A 22,020-nucleotide genomic window follows, 5' to 3' on the forward strand; every position below is an offset into this window, starting at 1 on the left:
ACTCTCCCTTCAACGACACGGCCTCCGAAAACCCCCCCGCCGCCGCCGCCGCCGCTCGTCACTGCAGTAACACGACTCGTGATTTCACCCTCCAATCTTGTTACAAAACAGCTGCGAGTGAAGGCGAAAGCAAAGTGTAGCCATACAGAAACGTGACACCACCTGAAGTCATCGCAAGCAGAAGCGGTGGAGCGGGCGGCGAGGACGGCCAGATGTGTTCAGACAGGTCGCTCCTCGCTTTTGTCGACCCGCGCTTTTGCCTCTATTGTCCCCGGCTGTCAGGGTGTTGAATGGTGTCTATTGAAAAGGGCTCAGGTGTGACTGTGTGTGTGTGTGGTGTGTTCTGGGTTTGTACACGCTATATTCAGGCGCTAACCAGCGTGTGTGTGTGTGTGTGTGTGTGTGTGTGTGTGTGTGTGTGTGTGTGTGTGTGTGTGTGTGTGTGTGTGTGTGTGTGTGTGAAGTTAAAGGGTATTGTACAGAGTCAGTAGGCCTGATCCTCCTCTGTGCTCCAGTGGGATTTGAAGTCGTTTCCTGTTTTTTAAGGTCCACTTAGAGAGAAATGGCTCCCCGGGGCAAACTAAGCTGTCATGGTGTCACACTCTGACAGAGAGAAGACTAAATCAGATTAATCTCTCCCTTATGCCCACACACACACACACACACACACACACACACACACACACACACACACACACAGGGTCATCTCTTGCGCTGTATTTTTCCCAAGTACAATAATGTGTGTGTTGTACTTTTCTTTTGAAATAGTCACACCATTCTCAAGACATCTCCTTCTCCCTCTTTATCTGTCTTCCCTCTCTTTCTTACCCCTCTGCGCACACACACACACACACACACACACACTCTCTCTCTCTCTCTCTCTCTCTCTCTCTCTCTCTCTCTCTCTCTCTCTCTCTCTCTCTCTCTCTCACACACGCACACCTCTGCATGCCTCCAGGCTGTACAAATGAGCCCTGCCACTTCAGAGAGCTAAAGAAAACTATTCTGATGTCAGTAGTAATTATTCAGCAGCGTGTTCCCACAGCTTGTCCACCCCTCCCTCCCTCTCGGCCCCCCCAATTTACATCTTTGTGTGTGTGTGTGTGTGTGTGTGTGTGTGTGTGTGTGTGTGTGTGTGTGTGTGTGTGTGTGTGTGTGTGTGTGTGTGTGTGTGTGTGTGTGTGTGTGTGTGAGTGAAAGAGAGGCTTCTCTCTCTTAATCTGATCCAGATTTCACACTTTGTCACTCAGTATTTCACTCGTGTACCTTCTGGTGCTGTAAGTGTAATCCCCTCTAGGCAAGACACAACATGAACTAAATGATTTCACACTGGAGCTATTTGTCTGTCTGAGGTCCACAGAGAGGCTCACAGTGCACCACCACTAATGAAGACCTAACCTGGACCCAGAAAAGACACACGTTTGGATTCTTTCTTAACATATTTGCATACTCTGAAACCTAATATTTATTATGGTGTGAGAGCTTTTTAAACACGTATGTTTCTGTGCTTTTAGTATCCTCTGTTGAGCCACGAATAAACCAAATAGATCTCATTAATTATAGTTAACGGTCTCTGGAGCAGTGCAAGATACAGCTGAGGCTTGATGAGATGATCTAGAAGGAAGAAAAAAATTTTAGCTGAAGAGAATTATGTTCGCTTGTGACACACTGAAGAGTTTTACCTCTCGTGGATTAAAGAGCCGATGAAAAATGAAACAATCTATATGATATGGTGTGGAGTGATACGGTGTTATATTGTGTTATATTTCATGAAAACGTCACATTTTGCTTTCCCTAGAAGCAGCTGGATATTATATCAAAATAGTCCTTCGTCACCTTTCAGTTAAAATGTATTGTGATGATAATATAATCCTGTTGTGTCACCATTAATGAATATATACATTTTTTGAAATCTAAACAAAATACAAATATTCTTTTATTTAATGCATAACATGGTTTCACCACTTTATAGATGGTGTTATGTACATTTTGTCTATCATAATATGTTGTACATTGAAATCACGATATATCATCTTATTTATAAATCTACAAATCATTCCTTCTGCAGCTGGCAGAGTGAAATACTTTATAGAAAATATGGAGGTAAGTTGGAGTTGCTGCGCGCTGCACTGACTTGACATTGAGTCGATCGGCCTATAGGTGGCACTGTGGTCTACCTCAGCCTGGTTTACGTCACGACGGCTCCAGCATGCATTCCTCTGCTGTGTGTGTGTGTGTGTGTGAAGGCCTTTGGACCACAGCTGCCTCTGATAGGGATCGACAGGATGAGGAAGGAGACACACACACACACACACACACACGCACACACACACACACACACACACGTCTGTTCACATCTGCTGCTTTTGAATAGGGTGAAAAGGATGACATCGAGGAATTGTTGGACGCACAAGGCGGGCAGCTTTGTTGCAACTTAGCGGAAGAGAGCTGAATCGAGGGCGGTTTGTGAGTCAAAGAGGAACAGGTGAGGATGGGTGACCTGGACCACTCGTACTCTCCTCAGGACGCACACACACACACACAAACACAAACACATAAACACACACACACAAACACACAAACACATAAACACACACACAGGCATCCCACATGTGAAGGCAGGCAGGCTGTTGCCTTTGAAGGGGCCCGGCCTCCTCCAACTGTCCCATGCATGCTTGAGTGATGTCAGCACGGCTGTGGAAAGATTCCTTTCCTGTCACACACACACACACGCACACGCACACACACACACACACACACGCACACGCACACACACACGCACACGCACACACACACACACACACACACATGCACGTGCACCACACACTTCCTTATCACACACAATCTCTTTTCACACACCAACTTGTCTTGCCTTCTTTACTACTTTCTTAAACAAATGCACACACACACACACACACACACACTTGTTTGCGTAACACACACTGACTCTGACTTTCTTCCTCTCTTTTTCTGTCTTACGCACACACACACACACACACACACACACACACACACACACACAGACAGAAAGAGAGACACACACTTGGCAGGATGTGCGGGGAGAAAAAGGGGCCGAAAGACAACACTGAGATTAGGAGGCTTTTGTCACGGCTCTGTGGCAGACTTTAAAGGCCTTGGCTCCCTTCCCCTCTGCCAGATTTCTTTCTTTTCTCACCCTGTCTGTCCTCCATCCCTCTCTTTTCACGGGGGGGGGGGGAGGAAGGTAAACATTTGGTACACAGAGACAGTGAAAGGGAGGAAGGATGGAAGGGAGGGATGGGTGGAAGAAGGATGGAAGCCGCCTGTTGCCCCCTTTTAGCCTCGTTTTTTTTTGTGTGTTTTTGTTTTCCTAGTTTTAATGGCGGCTTTGTGGCTGTGTGGAGGATGAGTGGAGAGAGGGAGAGGTATGCAAACAGAACAAAGCCTCAACAATGCCAGCCAGGTGTCTGTGTTGTTCCCATCTGTGTGTGTGTGTGTGTGTGTGTGTGTGTGTGTGTGTGTGTGTGTGTGTGTGCATCTAACTTCCATGTGCACATGTTGCATATGCACTCTCAGTTGTGTGTGTGTGTGTGTGTGTGTGTGTGTGTTTAGGTATCTTTCAGGTTCCGATGAGTGGATGTGTGCATGTTTTCTCTCCAGGTGTGTGTCTGTGTGTTTGAGCCCTTCATGGTCACTGACTCCATTCACCTGAGCCGTCCTTTCACAGTGAAGAGGCAGTTGCCGGTAAAAAAAAAAAAGAAAAAAAAAAAAGAAGCTCTTTGGACAGCTTCTCTTCATCACCAACCACAGCTGCTGTTGACTCAAGCGCCCAGGAATCTCCTCCACGGGTTCACACCCTTTTAACCAGCCAACCGCACACCAGGGCCCTCTGAGAGCGAGCAAAAGGTCCCGCAAGACCTCAAGGTCTAAGGGACTAAACATTTGCTCTGGCAGCGGACAGGATTTAGTCAAAAATTGCAGCCATCTTATTGGTCGGAGGACGTCCTCACAGCCTCCTGCTCAGCCGGCCACACGGTCACTGAACCCCAAAGGCCTTCAAAACCACACACTCCAAAAAGATAAACGTTTCATTCACAAAAAGTCTCACACTGACGAAGACTTTTTTCAGTTGCTATTTTTCCTTCATAAAATAAATTGTAGGAACCTTTTTTACGGATCCTCCTTTGAGTTGAACAGATCTCTGCAAAACAACGAGAACATTATTCTGACAAGACATCTCTGAACCATCAACATCCTGCTGGAACTTTAGTGTGAAAAAGTCTTATCAGAATACAAAATATGAAGGTTAAACTACAGATAATTTCATGTATAAATAAATAAATGTCTGTATTTTTGTTTTCATTCACTGCTGTTTGTATTAATATGTTATACTTAACATAACCTCAAATATACTGTAGAGTCTTGTTGTTCTTATCCTTCAGTTTTTTTTCAAATTACCATCAAACCTCCATTACACTACATTACATTAGTGTACATTACTGTACATTACATTACATTACAGTACATTACATTACCTTTACGTTATAAATAAGAATTGCTAACTCAGGACTTTTGATGCCACAAGCCAAAGTCATAAAGTTTCATGATTTACACGACCGATGTTATTAAAACTCGTTCAACCGTCTTGGTGGACAAATTGAAACGCTTCACTTAAAATGGGTTTATATTAATATGTGAAATAAAAACCTGCGGTTCTGAAACGTTTTAAAGGTTCTCTTTAAACGGCGTGTCTTGTGAAGAGCAGAATCAAAGAACACACCGTGTGAAACTATACTCAGGTCACATCGTGGATTGGTCCACAATGTGTCTTATTATTGTTTCCTAATTCATTTGGACGGTCGCTTGAGACTTCATGTCTGTTTGAAGAGGATCATCGCTGCTTGTTTGTGTAACAGGACACATGATATTTCATGTGTTTATTGACGTTTCTACTGTATGTTGACTGCTGGGCTTTGACCTCGAGGGAAAACGTAGGATCTCAATGAGACTCTCACCTGGTTAAACAGAGGCTAGATAGAGAATGATTCGTTTTTTAATGGGAAATTAAAAGTTACTGCATTGTTAGATTTAAAAGATTGTTATTTATTCCTAGAAATAAAAAAAAGTACAGAATTTCTTAATTTTAACATCAATAAACTTCATCCAAGGATCCAAATGACAAATGAAGACGTTATCGGGCCTCTGTGACGTTTCTTCCTCCGTTCCCGTTTCTGCACATTTCTTTTTCCCGTTTCATTCGACACTTCCACACTCTTCACTGATCTCCTCTCCATTTTCTCAACACATCTGTCAGCGGCGCAGCTCTGTGTCATCCTCCTCCTCCTCCTCCTCCTCCTCGTCCTCCTCCTCCCTGCTTCTCTTCATCTTTCCCTCCTCTGACTGTCCTCCTCCCCCTCGACTCTTCAAGTCAATCAGATTCACCGGGGGAACAGAAAAAGAAGCAGGAGAAGCAGGCTATAAACTTTAAGATAAGGAAAGAATGAAAGTTGAATGTCAAGAATGTTAAACAAAACATATTTGCCTTGGACACTTCCTTTTATCCGGACAGTTTTAACTCACACAAACACAAGTGTAGTCCGTCTGTCACGGCTGTAAATCCTACACAACCGCTACTATTTGTTTATCGCCAGTGAAGCTTACCAGATGTATGGAAATCCAGCGGATCCTGGATTTGTAAATCCCTGGGTTAGATCATGTAGTTGTGAGTAACTGTTGACTTTGCAACAACATCAAAACCACAAATTCCTGTGAGGGATTTCGCTCCTCTGTATTTCTTCAGGGTTTCTTTTCTCAAACTTCTTTTCCTTCCCCAAGGCTCATAAACCTTGTATTTCAATCTTCAACTTTTGTTTTTTAAACAGTGTTTCCATATTAATGATCCTGCGTTGGTCCAAACATCCAATACATGAGGGGGGGGGAGGGTCCGGTCCATTGTATGTGATGTCTGATTCATTTTCAATGAAAAGTGGGGAAGTTTAATCTAGCTCCTAAATAATTCTTTTTAACAGACTTTTAATCTAACTGCCTTTTATATTTTGTTCTGAAAAGTGATGTTCAAATGAAGCTATATGAATAAATGCCTGCAGCCTCCCAACATTTACTGAATCCAGCGTTTTAGCATCTTTCTGTGCATTGTTTTAAGAATATTTCCTGCAACTTTACTGTTTTAGGTTTACCCTGTTTCCAGACGCTCCAGCCCCAAATGTTGTGCTCAAAGACCCCGAAACTTTCACGTTTTTAAAATACCGTCAACTTTGTGTCATTTGCTCTAAAGTCTCTCTGACTGGACCTTCAAGTCAGTGGAGCAAAAGATCTATTAGTAGGTATATATATATATATATATATATATATATATATATATATATATATATATATATATATATAACCACTCTAACATTGTCATTGGGGTTGTTCAGGGCTACGACTACTACGACTACTACGACTACGACTACTACGACTACGACTACGACTACGAGTACTACGACTACGACTACTACTAATTGAGTAAATGCTCCTCTGTTGGCCTAATGTATTGAAGACCACGTTTCCTGATCATTGTTGGTCATCAACTCCCTGATTTGCAGTTGGAGCAGCACAGATCTTTATGGCATTCTGATTTAAAAATAGCAGATTTTTCAGCAAAACATTAATTTAGTAAATTCAAATTTTGAGTAGTTAACAAAATAGTCAGATTGTGCTGTTTTTAGGTGGCAGGAGTGACAATGAGTCATCCTCAACATCTGTTGTGTTATTGTTTCAGAATGATGAAGACAGTTGCAGAACATTTAGTGACAAAATAGGATGTCGACTCAACAGGGTGATTTTGTTCTTGCTGTCATGTTTCTCTGACATGCTGTACAGATCAGACTGTAGCTGGAACAATTAGCATCTTAAGCGTCAGATATTTTCCTCACACGTTGGTGGAAACCGAGCACATTTGAGCGCAGACTCAACTCCTCAATTTCTCCGCCTGCTGGAGGTGTAAATAGGCAACAGGTTTTTTTTAGCCTCATCAACTTTTTAACATAATTAATGAATTGCTCTATTTTGTGTTTACAGCTTGTTCTGCTGCTCCCAAGTGGCACCCCCAAAAAAAGTGATTAAAACTGCTTGTTGGAGGTCAAAGAGCTACGTCAGAAGTAAAGACGTCTTGGATGACGAACGCCTGCGCTGTCAGCCACAAACGCTCAACAGACCGACTCAAGCACCACCTTCAACTTCATCAAGTCGAAGAACTGGAAAGGCGCCACGTAACATGTTGCTAAAAACCTACAGAGTCCTCTTTTAAGCTGTTTATTATCGTCTTACTCCGTTCCCTGCCCTGTGTTCACCTCCACCCTTTTTTTTTTTTTTTTTTGCAGTGCCCCGTCCTTTCAGCAGGGTTCTTCTATTCCCTCAATGAGTCAGAGAGGCAGAGCGAGATGCTGGGCCTTCACACCCTCCGTCCGCACGCACCGCTTGTCCATCCGTCATCCCTCCAGACGGACACGCTGACAGATGAAACGCCGGCTGCAGTTCTCACAATCGAAGGGCTGCAACTATTTAGAGGACACTCACTTAAAAAACATTCCCATGGCACTGAGAGGTTTTGCACTGGGCTGGAACCTCTTTCTGTGATGCGTCAGAAACAGGCAGAAAATTGATTGATAGACACTCGGAAATAAACATCTTGTCTTGCAAATATTGTTACTGTTAAAAATAAAAGACTGTAAGGTGTAGATTTAACTTTGTTTTAATGGCACCAATAAAATGATTACAATGGGAAAAACAACATTTTTAACCTAAATGACAATAGACTGTACAAGATTGTCGATACAAAGATTATCGATAAAATTTCGTATATTCCGTCCGTACGTATAAATACAGTATCTTACAATGACATGAACATGGTATTTGCTACATAGCTTATTACTTATATAACACAAAATCCACTCATGCAGTATAATGCCCAATTATATGAAAATAAAACATAAATTAGAAACACAATTTCTTTTTTTGAATCTTGAGACAGCTCAGTATCGATAATGTTTAGAGGGCCAATGTGTCGCCGAAACAGTCTCACTAGATGATCCAACGCTTACTACGCTAATGTCGCTCCGTGTTCACGCTAGTGGTGAGACACGGGCTCTCTGCTGGCAGTCGGTTAGCTTTGACACAATAAAACTACACTGGGTTTCACTTGTAAAACGGAAAAACACAGCGCCGGTCGAGGAAAAGCGTAACTGTTTCGGACACTTTTCCGTAACTCCAACATTAGAAGCAAAAAATGAAAAACGAAAGGACACGCTCCAGATGTTTCAAAACAGAAAAGATGGGAGGACAAGAACAACATGTCAAGAGGGAAAGCCACATTTCAAGACTTGTATTCATATTGTTTCTGGCGAGGAGATCATTTTTGATGTTATTCTTTGTGATCTGATGTTCTTTTATATGTATTTGAATTGTTATACAGGAAAGAAGAGAGGACACTGTGGGAAAGAACAAGATCACAGGCTGCTGTGGGCTTGAGATGCACATGTTAATTCATATAGTTGAATATGTCTCTGTGTGTGTGTGTGTGTGTGTGTGTGTGTGTGTGTGTGTGTCTCATCTGATCTGAAGGATGCATGTTTTATAGGCTCCACCTTATTAAAAGTCTCCTCATTCAGAAGGTGAAATAACACTAAGAACTTGACATAAAAATGATGCAAAATATTGGAGAGGCTTGAATAGTAGTTGGGCATAGAGGAAGTATCCGTGTGTATATGTTTGTGCATTTTCCTACTTTGAGTTTAAACATTTACGTGCAACAACCCGCGCTTAAGAACGACCACATGTGCAACTCGAGTTCCCAGGTGATTTCAATATATCACTTCCCGTCGCACGCTTGTTAAAACACACACTTGTAAAGTTCTCACTGTTGTGCTCCGTCCTGTCGAAGGTCTGCAGAGAGAAACGCTCGAGCGATCGACGACACGTCGAGCCAACACTTTCTTTCGTATTTCATGTTTTTTGCGTTCTTTTTATGATTTATATATCTCCGGAGGGAGTCGCCCCGCCGTTTCCACCGCTACGTTACGTCACATGGCGTGAGAGTGCTGAATGAAAGAACTAACAGATCATTCAAGTGCATGAACCCAATACTCTATTTCACCAGTTTTGCAGATGATTTGATGCTTTAGTTGTTGCATTTTTAGAAGTAAGCTTTAGATTTTGGATTTTAGTGCGAGTGGAAACACATTTTATACCCTAAAGACCTATTTTCCTCATGATCTTTTGGGGTTTTGTGGTTCCCTCACACCTTCCGGTTCTGGGTCTTATAATCACCCAGCACAGCTGACCATTACTTTATACCCACGCTCTCCAACTAGAGCTTGTGTTGGCTGTGAAAGCAGCGTTCTCCAGGATCATTTATACAGTCTACTAATTGCTTCACTCATAACAGCTGCAGGTGACCTCCCTGTTCACCGATCAAAGGCTCTGAACGCCCACACAGGTGTGTTCACTTAATGTGGTCTGATTAGACCTCTGCTGAGGATGAAGCCAGGAGCAGCGATGCCGGGAATTCGACCAAACCCAATCATTTAATAAGAGTTATGAAGGGTTCAGCTGCCCAGCTCTACAAGATGCAACAAAACTACAAACAACACGCCAGGGCTTTGAAAAGGCAATAAACACGAGACCCAAAATCCATCTCATCATTGAAAACGTCGATAGAATTAGTAGGAAATCTGCCGACGAGTGAATGGAAACATACAGATTTAAATAACGCAGACTTCTCTTTGTATATATCAAGTTATTATTCTAATGTATTGTCATTATACAGCACTGAGAGCAGTTGATGTACTTGTAGCTGGACAGCAGGTACTGCTGTAGTACATGTTAGAACGTTTTTGTAGAATATATGTCTCTAAATGTTTGTGGTAGCGATATCGGTGTCGGTTTAAAGCTGAATTTGACCTTTTCAGCATCTGACGTGTTTCGATGCAGCGTTTTTTTCCATTTTAGCGGCTGACAGAAAGCTCCGCAGGTGAGCAGGCAGCTCTTAACCCAAAGCTTTACCTCTTCAGGTATAAACCAGAGACACCAGACGAGTCCCTCTGCTTCCTAACAAGAGCCTCAGGTCGTATTGTGCAGCGCTTTCGGAAGGAGACCCGAGGACTTAAAGTCAAAGAGTTTAAGATGAAATTCCTCTCTTTTATGTCCTCTAAATCTCACAAGAGATTAACAGGAATCTGTGACATATCCAATGATCCGACAGTGATCCGTGAAGTCTGGAAACGCTTCTTAGAAGGCGCCGCTTCACGCCGAGGCATTGTTGAGGATCCCTCTGCGCCGTTTGCTTAATAAGAGGTTGAACGTACGACACGGAGGAGAACTCTCTCTCTTCTTTAAGTCGGCGAGCGTCAAACAACCTGAAACAGGAAATGACTCCTTACTTCCAGGAAGTAAAAGAATCACATTAGCTGTACTTAGATCTCCTCGTTTGTACTGTAGCTGCTTCTCAAAACGATCTACGGAGAGAGATTGACGCAGTCTGAAGTCGTACTGCGACGTCACACAGTACCCAGGTAGCAGCTGGACATTCATCAGAACGGCCGGTCGGCCCGGCAGAAGCAAAAAGAACCAGCATGCCTGAATCCTTTGCAGAGGGTGTGTGGATACTGTTTGATTTCTGTTATTTATGGCTCAGTTGGGCCGACGCCTGAGATATATACTCTGAAATGAAGCTATTACATTACATACATGCTATATTTCTCGTAATAGATCACCCAGGATGAAGTAGCGCGCTAAATGCCATATAATCGTATTCCACTATATACATGAGTAGCTATAGTTGGAGCCTTTGTAGCGAAGGCTATTTTTTTACTGTTACTGAGGAGGTTGTGGTTGTGTCCAAAGCACTAAAATAAAATAAAAAGGAGAGATTTAAAAGTACAGGAAAAAGCTTTGAATAAAACACGTTTTGGGGTTTTTCTCTCGTAGATTTCTCTGGATCGGCTTCCAGACTTGCCCTAAAAAATAAGAATCTTTGTCTTCTTTCTTTACATTCTTCATTGTTGGTGTGTTGAATAAGTCTGTGTTCACACAATAACGTGGCTGCTGCAGCAGAGTGAGGCAGAGTTGGGTGACCCCGCCGTGGTTCTGACGGGTCTCTCGGGTGCAGGCTGCTGTTCCGTGTTCTTCGCTCCGTTTGTCGGCAGCTTGTTTGGACTGTTGTGAATGAGTCTGCATGCGCGGGGACATGTCCATGTGAATGCGCGGCACCGAAAGCGCGCTAACACTGGTAGTGAATGTGCTGGTGCTGGTGCACTTTCCCGTCCACGTGCGAATGCGTGTGCGTGTGTATGTCCGTGTAGATCTTCGGGTAGACCTTGGGAGCCAACGCGGCGCCTCCCTGAGCCAGGAGCAGCTGCTGATGGGCGACGTAGTCCTCGTACGAGAGACAGTCTTTGTCCCCGGTGGCCGGCTGAGGGGGCAGCGTCGGGCCGGCTCGGTCGCGATTGGCCGCGGGCAGACGCTGCGCGGCGGGAAGAGCGGAGGACGACGAAGGGGAAGAGGAGGAGGAGGAGCAGGTGCGTTTGGATTGGCAGAACCAGAGGAGGGCGGTGCCTAAGATGAAGGCGATACCTGCGGGTATCCCGATAATGACGGGCCAGGGGAGGCTCGGGGACGATGCCGTGGGGACAGCGTTGATTTGGGGCTTCAGATCTGCGAAGAGAGGAGAAGAAAGTGACAACAGGAAAACGACTGAAATGAGATGCGGTCAGCTGGTTGTTGTAAGCTAGCATGGTACCAGCTGGTCAGACGATAGACGGAGCGACACGCTTTGTTTCCTGCTAACATGAAGTCGCCGAGAAAGACTCATTTTGTTGCTGGACTTTTGTAGGAAATAGGAACAAGTATCTTCCTCTCCGGTATATCACACCAGAGGATTACGTATGATTACTATATGTTACTATATGTGAGCACGTTAGCTCGCTCTGACCTGGTAGCACAGTCAGGTAGGCGCTCCTGAAGCTGTAGCCCATAGTATTGGCTCCCAGGCAGATGTACATGCCGGCATCCTCCTCCTTGGCTCTGGTGATCAGCAGCTTGTTGAGGTAGGATCCGTCGGGACGAGACCACACCTCCCCCGTGGGCAGCACCACGAAGCGATGGTCTCCAACCTTTAAATGAAACCACACAAAGTGCAACGTTAACCATCAGTTTCGGTCCAATTTGCCTCGGAAAAACGACATTAACCCGCAGCGGCGCATGTGTCCGTACCTCTATGGTGGAGTTAAACTTGTTCTCGTCACCGGGCTCCACTCTCTTCAGCCACTGAATGACCGGCTTGACGTCGCTGCGGACTTTACACTGGAAAGACGTGGTTCCTCCGTAGTCCACTGTGGTGTTCACGGGGTGAGTGCCGGTCAGGATGGGTTTAGAGTTGGTACGCTCTGAAGAAAGAAGACACATCCGCAGAAAGCATATTTAATATTGACAAAGAAATTGTCAAATTCAGCTGAAACTCTTTTCGTTCAATTTATTTGAAACTGAATGAAACTCCGCGACCCCGTGACCTTATCATCATCTGGTTTCTCGAGCATTGTTTGAACAGTGTCTGCTGCATTCAGCACCTACATCCTCCCGCTCTGCTCCAGGAACACAAACAGATGCCTTATCTCCAGCTCCCGCCCTTTTCTTCCCCAGTTTATACAGCAGAATAAACACACCTGCCACCGACATTCAATGGTCTCCTTTTTTTTTTTTTAGTATCTGCTAATACGATCTCACGAGAACGAAACCCGAGAAAAGAGAGCAGGTGTATGTTTTTACTTGAGGAGTACGCTTCAGACACTTTGCAGCGCCGGCTTCCTTGTCTCTGTTGCGTTTGTAGTGTTACGTGACAGTGCTGCACTGTTTTCTTCTTCTTCTTCTTCTTCTTCTTCTTCTTCCTGAGGGCTCACGGTGCTTTATGTAAGTTCAAAATGACTAAACCTTGAACAAAATGTTGCAGTCACATCATGTCCTGAAGACATCTGGTTAGCTGGCTGCCTTCGATGAAATGCAAAGAAACCGCACCTGCAAACAAACACGGCCAGAACTCAGCTAACACCTAAACAGAGAAGCTGAAAAAAGGGACGGAGGAGGGATGCCGAATGGTGCGGGGGATAAATGCATTTAATTTACGTCATAATTATTACTTTGAGTGCTTTGTCAAGCAGGTGCAAACCCATGTCAGCAAGATCATATTCAGGAATTGCAGTGTGTCCATGATGTACTACACTCTGGTATCTCTACTTACGGATTATATGTTTTGCGAGGGATCTACTGGTTTCAACTCACTCCAACAGCTGTGGATGACTGACAGCCGGGTGAATCTCTGCTGATAGAGAGAATGTCACATTTGACAGACGCGAGCAAGCGGTTGGATTTACTTCCTTTCTGTTTGTGTCTCTCAGGAAAGACTACAGCTGTACTTTAACGTACAACAGATGTGGAGAGTAAACGAGAAAGGAGCCGGTCTGAGGCTCTCAACAGAGCTATCACATGCAGTCACATACATTTCACTGCATGCACACACACACACACACACACACACACACACACACACACACACACACACACACACACACACACACACACACACACATTCAACTCGACCAAACGGCTTAACGTTAAATCATCCTGCGTCAAAACAGCTTTTGCAGCCGTCCGACACAACCTAATGCATCACAAAACACTCACAAATCATCGCAGCACACATTCAGCTCTCAACAGAAAAAAAATCAACCTTTTTTTTTTTTTTTCAGACAGAAAGTGCAGCTGGCTCACTCTCGCTCTCCAAACTGCTGGAAAAACTCCTCGCTCGCTTGCCTGCTGAGCCTGGTGGTGATGATCAATACAGTGAACGCTATTCAGGACTTCTATACTTGGTGCGACTCATGAGAGCAGCACACTGGTGCATGTGGGCACCAACCACAATACCTGAAAAGACTTTATTATTATTAATCTATAGCATTCAAAGCTAAATAATAGACATTCAAATTGAGTTTTCCTCCCTGTGGTTTTAAATGTGTAAATGCATAATCTCTCTAAAGAGACAATACAACACATAGATTAAACTGTTTTGGATGTCAAATCCCTTAAATGTTGTGTTGAAACGTTAAATTGATGAGTGGATTATTCAATGGATAATAAATATTTGCTTTTTCCAGAAGCTTTAATTTGAGGATTTCCGTCTTTTCTACGTTTTGGACTGTTTTGGACCGCACAAACAAGAGTTGCGGGCTTGCCTTAGAATAGCTTGAAAACGTCCCTAAAGCTCCGCCTCTTTGTACCAATACAAGAAGTCCAACATAAACTGGATCAGAGACACATCAGACCGATGATGGTGGAACATTTAGAAAAACCTGGACAGACTTTGGAGTTGGCATTAATCTGTCCTGCTCTGTTGGGACAGGAAGCTTCAGGACCGATTCTTCCAGACCCCAAAAAACATTTAATAACCGATCTCCGTCGTTGAGGTTGAGCGTCCGGTTGCGCGGTAACTCACGTATGACTTCCACTTTGTAGGTGGCGTTGATCTCTCCCGCTCTGTTGGACACGTGGCAGGTGTACTTCCCGCTGTGCTTCGGCATCAGGTTCTTCAGACTCAGAGTCCACTTCTTCTTCTTCCCTTCTCCTCCTCCTCCTCCTCCTGCCGCCGCTGCCTCGGCTCCAGCGTCCTCGTCCGCCAGCGGCCGGCTGTCCTTCAGCCACACGATGTCGGGCCGAGGGTTCCCGCTCGCCGTGCACTTCAGACGCACCGAGCTGCCCACTGGGCGAGCGATGACGCGCTTCCTCATCTTTGACGGCTGGGTGAAGCGTGGACGCACTGCGAGGGGAGAGAGGGAGAAATGAAATGAAACTGTAAATACAGAAAGAGATCTGTTGGGAAAGAAGCGCTGATGTTGGCTGCCTGTGGAATATGCACGCAGCATGTAAAGGATAAAAGCTAGAATGTAAAGAGATAATTATCACTTTCTCGCTCTCTGTCGGCTGCAGATGGGAACAAAAGGAAAGGAGTGAACCAAAGAAGATCAACGGTTTACAAAGCAGTTCTATTTTTACAGGCTGTGTTCTGTTCTTCAAACCAGGGGAAGGAGAGCCGATCGGTAAAGATGGCGGAGCTCATCAAAGGCTCCTATATGAGACTTTTATGAGACGTAAAGGGCGATCAAAGGGACGGTTCAGAGAGGTTTTAAGACACGAGGCATGTTCGTGTTTTCTCTGTACCTCAAGAAAAGTACATCTTTTTGCCATTAGATGAATAAAAACTTGTTTTTTTCTGTGCATTTTATTCCTTAAACCCTTGTTGCTCCACCTGATGTTTCAGTTTATGCGTGCAGCACGTCTGCAGCAACGAACGCGACTTAGTTAGGCGGACGTTTCTTTACGCGGTGCGAGGAGCGTCAGGCGGGCTGAGGTCATCGTGACAGGCAGAGCCAGGAATTCCATGTTGTGCTGTAACAACATATGGCAGCGTGCCTCTCGGTATATACAACCTAATTTGCTGTAATGCACCTAATTGTTTGTTTAAGAAAAATGTTTGAATCACTTCCTTTCCTCCCACAAAAGACTTACTCACATGACCGGGAACCTCCCCACACACACACACACACACACACACACACACACCAGACTCCTTATGTTATATGGATCCGGCACCTCTGGCCTCAGGGTTGTACGCCTCTTAAAGAAAAGTCACAAACTTGGCCTCGAATCACGCATCCATAAGATCCCGCCGTAAAAGAACCGCTAGACAGCGATGTAACGTCACTGTAAATATCCGGTCATGAACGCAACATCTGTGCACGAGTCATAAAAAGCCAGACAGCGACTTAGCATCGCACCAAACCATCCATTGGTTCACGCAAACCCTTTCCTTCACAAAACACTAAATGGACAGTTAACCACAGACACCTATTCAAACAGCCACATCCCTCCACGTAGTTGCACGGCTTAACCCCATCCTGCCATTCAAAGACACGTCGTCCAAAACAAGTCCCATCTAATTGATGAGCTTATTTAAGTGTCTCCACAGAGAAGCACCACTCTAGTGCTCATAGAAGTCTCTCAACATGAAAAAAAAAAAGCATTAAAAAATGGCCGATTCGTCGACTAATTGACTTAGAGGAACCCTGATCTCTTCACACGCGTAAATCTCGCTTTAAAAAAAAAACAATCAGCGAGTCAGTGAACGCAGATCAAAGAGGGGGAACAAACCCATCCAGTAGGGAGGAGAGGAGAGGAAATCATTCACAGGAGCGCTTGATTTTACGGCCCTCGCGTTCTGGCCGCAGCAGATAGCCATCAACCGGGGCGATAAATCTCCCTGGAGCTACCGCAGTCGCGCCTCTTTCTTCGGACGTAGTTATTATTCTAGCTCTGGGTAAACAAACGAGGGGGAGAGTTATGTGACGTTTTTTTTTTTTTTTACTGCGGCTACATTACTAGGTGGACTAAAGTTCTCTTCAGTCCGGGCAGGAAGCTGGACAGGAAGACAGAACAAACACCCCCCCCCCCCCCCCGCCCCCCCGCCCCCCCTCCAGCTACTACAGCTGAACTGTGACCGGACTGGGTCATTACATGTAACATAAAGTGGAGGATAAATAGAAGTGATTAATACTTTAATGTTCTGATGATTACATAAATTCAGTTGGAGGGCTTAAGCTGAATCGAGAAGAGGAGCGAGGAGCCAAAGCAAAGTGCAGCTGAACTCTTATTGGCTGAAGATGAGACTGGAGAAGGAACCAAATACAGCAAAGTGCAAGTGAAATGAACTGATTTATACTGTCAAAGTTGAACCAAATCAAACAGAAGTTAAGGAGGAAACAGATGGAAAGAGACGGAGAGAAGTTCAACGTGAGGCTAACTCGCACAGACTGACAGATTGCTAAAAAGAGACGAATAAAACCGGAGTGACGGCGGAGACGTTGAGAACAAAGAGAGGGAGAGATGGAGTTAAAACAATAAAAAAAAAAGGTAAGGGAGAGGGCACACGAAGAGGTGGAATGAAAGAAAAACACGGCGAGAATGCGAAGTGAGAGAGCGCCGATAGAGAGAGGGGAAGAGGCGAGAAGGTGAGAGCCAGAACGGGCCGAAAGGGCAGGCTTGTTCTGGGTCTCAGGGGCCACTTCAACGCCACACTTCACAGTGTAAAAATACTGCTGACCCTCCGACCGACCGCCTTTGATCAGAGAGTGTGTCCGAGAGAGACAGAGGGAGAGTGTGTGTGTGTGTGTGTGTGTGTGTGTGTGTGTGTGTGTGTGTGTGTGTGTGAGAGTGTGTGTGTGTGTGAGAGAGAGCCTCGAGGTTTACAGGTTGGATTCTCAGACGCGGCGCTTTTTGGTAAAAGAGGTAATTTTGACAGGATTAGTTTAGATTTGGGTTTAGCGTTAACATTAGTATTAGAATTATATTTCTCAGAGTTAGATGAGAATATCGATGCCACTTGCAACGTCTGCATTAAGTGTGGCAGCTAGAGAGAGTTAGCCTAGCTTAGCATAAAGACTGGGAGCGGGGGAGAAAAGCTAGCCTGGTTTAAAAAATACACCTGACAACTCATCTAAAGCTTACCACAGATATGGTTTAAGTTGTTAAAAACAGACAACTTGTAGTTTTATAAGGAGCATCAGCAACAGCTGAGACGCTGCAGCAGTTATAGTTACATACGTTATCTCTACATTTCTGTTTGTGAATGAATTAAACAAACTTTAAAAGGTGCTGGGAGGCTGATTTTTTTCTAACTTTTGAGAGAGCCAGCTTTTCTTTTTGCTAAGCTAGGCTAACTGGCTCCACGTTGAAGCTCCACGCGTAACTCACAGGTCTGATATGTGGTATTGATTTTCTTGATGTCCAGTTGGAGTCACTTAATGTGTTAAAATGCGTTACCACGCCGGCCTCGTCCGCACACATAAGGGATCTAGAGCTGGTTTGAACTCTGTGTGCGTTTGGCTTGTGTGTGAGCAGAAATGAGGCAAATAAATAAAGAGAAAGAATGTGTGCGGAAAAGCAAAGAGAGTAAATGTTTGTTGACGTTTTAGTGCGAGTGAGAGAGAGAGAGAGAGAGCGTTTCTGACGGAGAGAAAGAGAGGAAGAACTGGGGATAAGGATAACAAAAAAAAGCAAAGAAAGAAGGGTTAAGTTACATGGCGGGGTGACCGGCGAGAGGAGGGGGGGGGGGGGGGAAGGAATGCGTCCCACCAAATCACACCTCACACAAATAGACTGCTCTCAACTCTGTCAGAGCCAATTATCTGAGCAAACAAACACCCCGACGTGTGTCTGTGTGTGGGCCACGGTGTGCGAGGTGTTTATTGCACAATCTGCTACTGTGCTTTTTAAAATGTTACACACTGCCAGCCATCTGAAGTGTCCCTCCTAGGCCTCCTTCTCATTTTCAAATGTTTATACGCCCGCAGTGCAGAGATGAGACGAGAGAGACGCTGGCGAGAGGTTTACCCAGTTTTCCGGCCAGCTCCGGGGCGTGTTCGGAGTCACCATTGGCCGTCCCGGCTCCACCTCTTAAACTGGAGTCATCTGGCGAGGGAGGGAGAGAGAGAGAGAGAGAGAGAGAGAGAGAGAGAGAGAGAAAGCGTCGTTAGTTGATCTTTGAGTAACATACAATACAAAAGAGACCCGATGCAGCAAACTCCAACCATCAGACACACAGAAATGCCGGGTCTCTGTGCTACAGAAAGGAGACGTGGACTGTATGGGAGTTAGGATGGATTATTTCGCGGGAGGATTTTGTCTGTCTTCTATCAGCATCTGACAGCTGTTTCATAAGATGCAGCTGTTTCAGCACAGGGGTCACGAGGTGTGATGGTTCGTTCATACGCACATAAATTCTAAGATTTCAGTGATACATTGGCCCGCCCTCTCAAACTGGATGCAGGTTGTTACCATCTAGGGAGGTAGAAAGCAGGAGCATCCCTGTTATCGCTTTCAAAAAAAAAAAGAAAATAATTGAAGAATACACAGTTTTTGTGAAGGTAAAAAGTAGGATTCCATGAAGCACCAGGTGACAAAGAGTCCCGAAACGCTGTCCGCATCACTTAAAGTCAAAGACATTTATAAATGACGACGTTATAGTGCACATCTGGATTGCAGGTAGCAGGTAAAATCTGGTGGAAAGGTGAGACCGAGGTGTTACAACTCACTGGGAAAGAAGTCACTTCTGGCTTTCGAAGACTTACTTTCCCTCCAGCTGCACTCTGCCCTCAACAACCCACCACTCATTTCAAATGTCTCGTCCAACCGGAGAACATCATGTCTGTCTGTCTGTCTTCTAGCGTTGCTGCTGCTGCTGCGGCTTGCTGGTGAAGAAAGCTGTGAAATGATCGCTACATGCCTCCACCCTCAACCCTAAAATGACTCCTTCCTGACTCCATAGCATCGAGAAAGCAACGTCATCAATTTGTGCCGAAAACATCTTAAATGAGGAATTCTTACATTTGTTTTCTCAAAGATGATCTTATGAGAAAATTCTCTTTTGAATGGCGTCCTACTGTACGTGCCTCTATCATATTCCACGGCGTCATATTGCTTTTGCTCTCACGCCGGCGTATCGCTTTCCCTCCCTCAACATGTCTTCCCAAATTGATTATCAAAAAGATACAAACATCTGTCGGAGCCTTCACGCTGCGGAGCGCTTCAAGATGGAACCAATGTATCCGAGGGGCCCTTTAACGGGGGAGGAGGGCTGATACAGAGCAATATGAGGTCTGTCAAAATATGTGTGGGGAGGGGGGGGGTGGATAACTTGGCATGAACCTGAAAACTTCAACCAAAGCCTGATGCTAGTTATGGAAAGAAAGAGCAGAGAGAATCAAACAGGCTTCGGACCACCTGCGGTAAATACGTGAGAGTGCGTGATTGTAAAGGAACACGCTCCTCTTGCATGTTGGTACAAACACGGATTTTAGAAGACCACCTGAAAGCTCAGCGTCTAATGCGCCGCCAAACGTCTTCAGAGCATCACTAGGTTTGGATGATGCATTTGAAATGCAAATACGAGGCTCGACTCTGCATCCTGGGGGCCGGTATTAATAGCACACAGGCAGGCCGCCCCGTGAGCGCGCACGAGAGAGTGCGAGGTGAATTCCTGTATGGGTGTGTCGGTGCGGGTGCATGCGTTATTTAACTAAGTGGTAACTCGAGGTGCGGGTATTCCCGTTGCACCTCACACCTCCCTCCCTCCCCCACTCCCTCCCTCCCTCCCCTCCCGCCACATGCACGGCGTGTTCTGAGAAAAAGGGGGCAGCGCGTTTGAAGCCCAGCGGCACGGGGGTCTGATCTAAAGGGGGGAACACGGTTTAGCACTCTTCACAGCTAGCCAGCCCTCCCCCAGGCCTGGTGGAGGGGGGGGGGGGGGGGGGCTGGACCGCTTCCACCGGCCATACAGTGCAGCCGTGCATCCAAGGCATCAAAGTATTACCAAAATTCAAAACATGTACATGTACAGCAGCTGGATATTGTGATACTGATGCAGAGACAAATTCTACTAACTTGTCTTTAAACGCAGCTGACTCACTTTACTCCTTTAAAGAGGAAGCTTACATCCAAAGATGTTCAGAGAGCAAACTGAATGTGTACTAACTATAGTGTTATTACATAACTTGTCATACATATCTATAAGTCTGGTCTTCTACAGAGTCAAACTGTAACAGTATCTTTCAAAACCTGCAAATCACAAGACTGTCAGCATGTTAGACGTCCTGGCTTCAGAAACAGCTCCTGACAGCAGAGTCAGTTTTACACCTTTCTGTAGTTCTTTTATACGAGTGCAAAGGTTTTCTTTTTTTTTTGGGGGGGCGGGGGGGTGGCTGAACACACACATAGTAGAAAACATGTTTTCAATAAACAAAATAGTTTTCTTCTGATCCCGTTCCACCTTCTAATGTTCGGCCAGATACTTTGGCCGGTGATTACAACAACTAATACACACACACACACACACACACACACACACACACACACACGCACACGCACACACACACACACACGCACACACACGCACACGCACACACACAGGAATACATGAAGGCGAGTATAAGCGAGCGTTTTCACAGTGTTAATAACCGATAACATAATGGAAGCTCTATGTGAAAATGTATGTTGGCCGTGACTCTGAGTTTGGACACTGAGGTTACACAGATTCCCCGATTATCATCAGCAAAGAGCAAAACATCCAAGTAGCCTCTTCTCATTTTTTAGGCCGTTATCTCAGCCACCCTGTTTCACCGCCGCTCAGAGTGGAGTGTTTCTGTAGTTCCAACAAATCCAGCAGCGTTTCAGGAGTCTCACACCGACACTTTGATCTTTTGGAACCAGGACCTTCAGTGTTCGGATCAAGTAGCTTGTGGAAAATAAGGCGTGTCGGATAGAAGTAAGCTACAGCTGTTATTTCAATGATGCATATTTCATAATTTCTCATTGGACTCGGCCATCGGCAGCCACCCCAATATTAAAAGATTCGGATCAGGGCCAAAAAACAACTTTTACGATGAGCTTTTTGGACCACATGTTTGTGATTAATGTTCATCTTGTCTTGTCCCAGATGTTCCTCTTTGAAGTCCTACTTGGACAAGATGTGAGAGGATTTCCATCTACACGTGAAGACGCCAAATGTCCCCCCCCCAAAAAGTCCACAATTTGCAGTTAAGGTAAATAAGACTTTGCATTTAACGCCTTTCTAGTCTTCTGACAAATCGCTTCACACGACATCATTCACACACATTTGTGCAACGATGGGACAGTCTGAGATAAAAGGCTGACTGACTTCAGGAACAGTCGAGGAGCCGGGGGATCGAACCGCCGATGCTCCGATATATGGACAACAGTGTTTAAAACAAATCTCCCATAATTCCCTTCTTTTGTCACTTATGAGCTTCGTATTTCTCTTATTGGAACCTTCACCTCCCTCTCTCCTCACACGTGTGCTTTCCATTTCACTTTTCTGCCTCTTTTCTTCTTTGTTTCTTTTCATTCCTCTCTTTTTTTTTCATC

General features: G+C 45.0%; 1 protein-coding gene across 2 annotated transcripts in view; it reads right to left on the minus strand.

The window, feature by feature from the left end:
• Nucleotides 1-7,716: 7,716 nt before the first annotated feature.
• fgfrl1a (fibroblast growth factor receptor like 1a) overlaps nt 7,717-22,020 on the minus strand; it is a 48,368-nt gene continuing 34,064 nt past the window's right edge. For both annotated transcript variants that reach the window (XM_068706925.1, XM_068706926.1), the window contains 5 exons: nt 18,472-18,549; nt 14,522-14,842; nt 12,250-12,422; nt 11,969-12,149; nt 7,717-11,691 (listed from right to left, as the gene is read on the minus strand). In XM_068706925.1, the coding sequence (XP_068563026.1) occupies nt 11,258-11,691; nt 11,969-12,149; nt 12,250-12,422; nt 14,522-14,842; nt 18,472-18,549 (1,187 nt within the window). In that variant the 3' untranslated portion in view covers nt 7,717-11,257. The remainder of the gene's footprint in view (nt 11,692-11,968; nt 12,150-12,249; nt 12,423-14,521; nt 14,843-18,471; nt 18,550-22,020) is intronic.

Source organism: Cebidichthys violaceus, unplaced genomic scaffold (assembly GCF_023349555.1).
Source record: "Cebidichthys violaceus isolate CVI_PGR_0920_01 unplaced genomic scaffold, fCebVio1.0.p SCAF_124, whole genome shotgun sequence".
Taxonomy (NCBI): Eukaryota; Metazoa; Chordata; class Actinopteri; order Perciformes; family Stichaeidae; genus Cebidichthys; species Cebidichthys violaceus.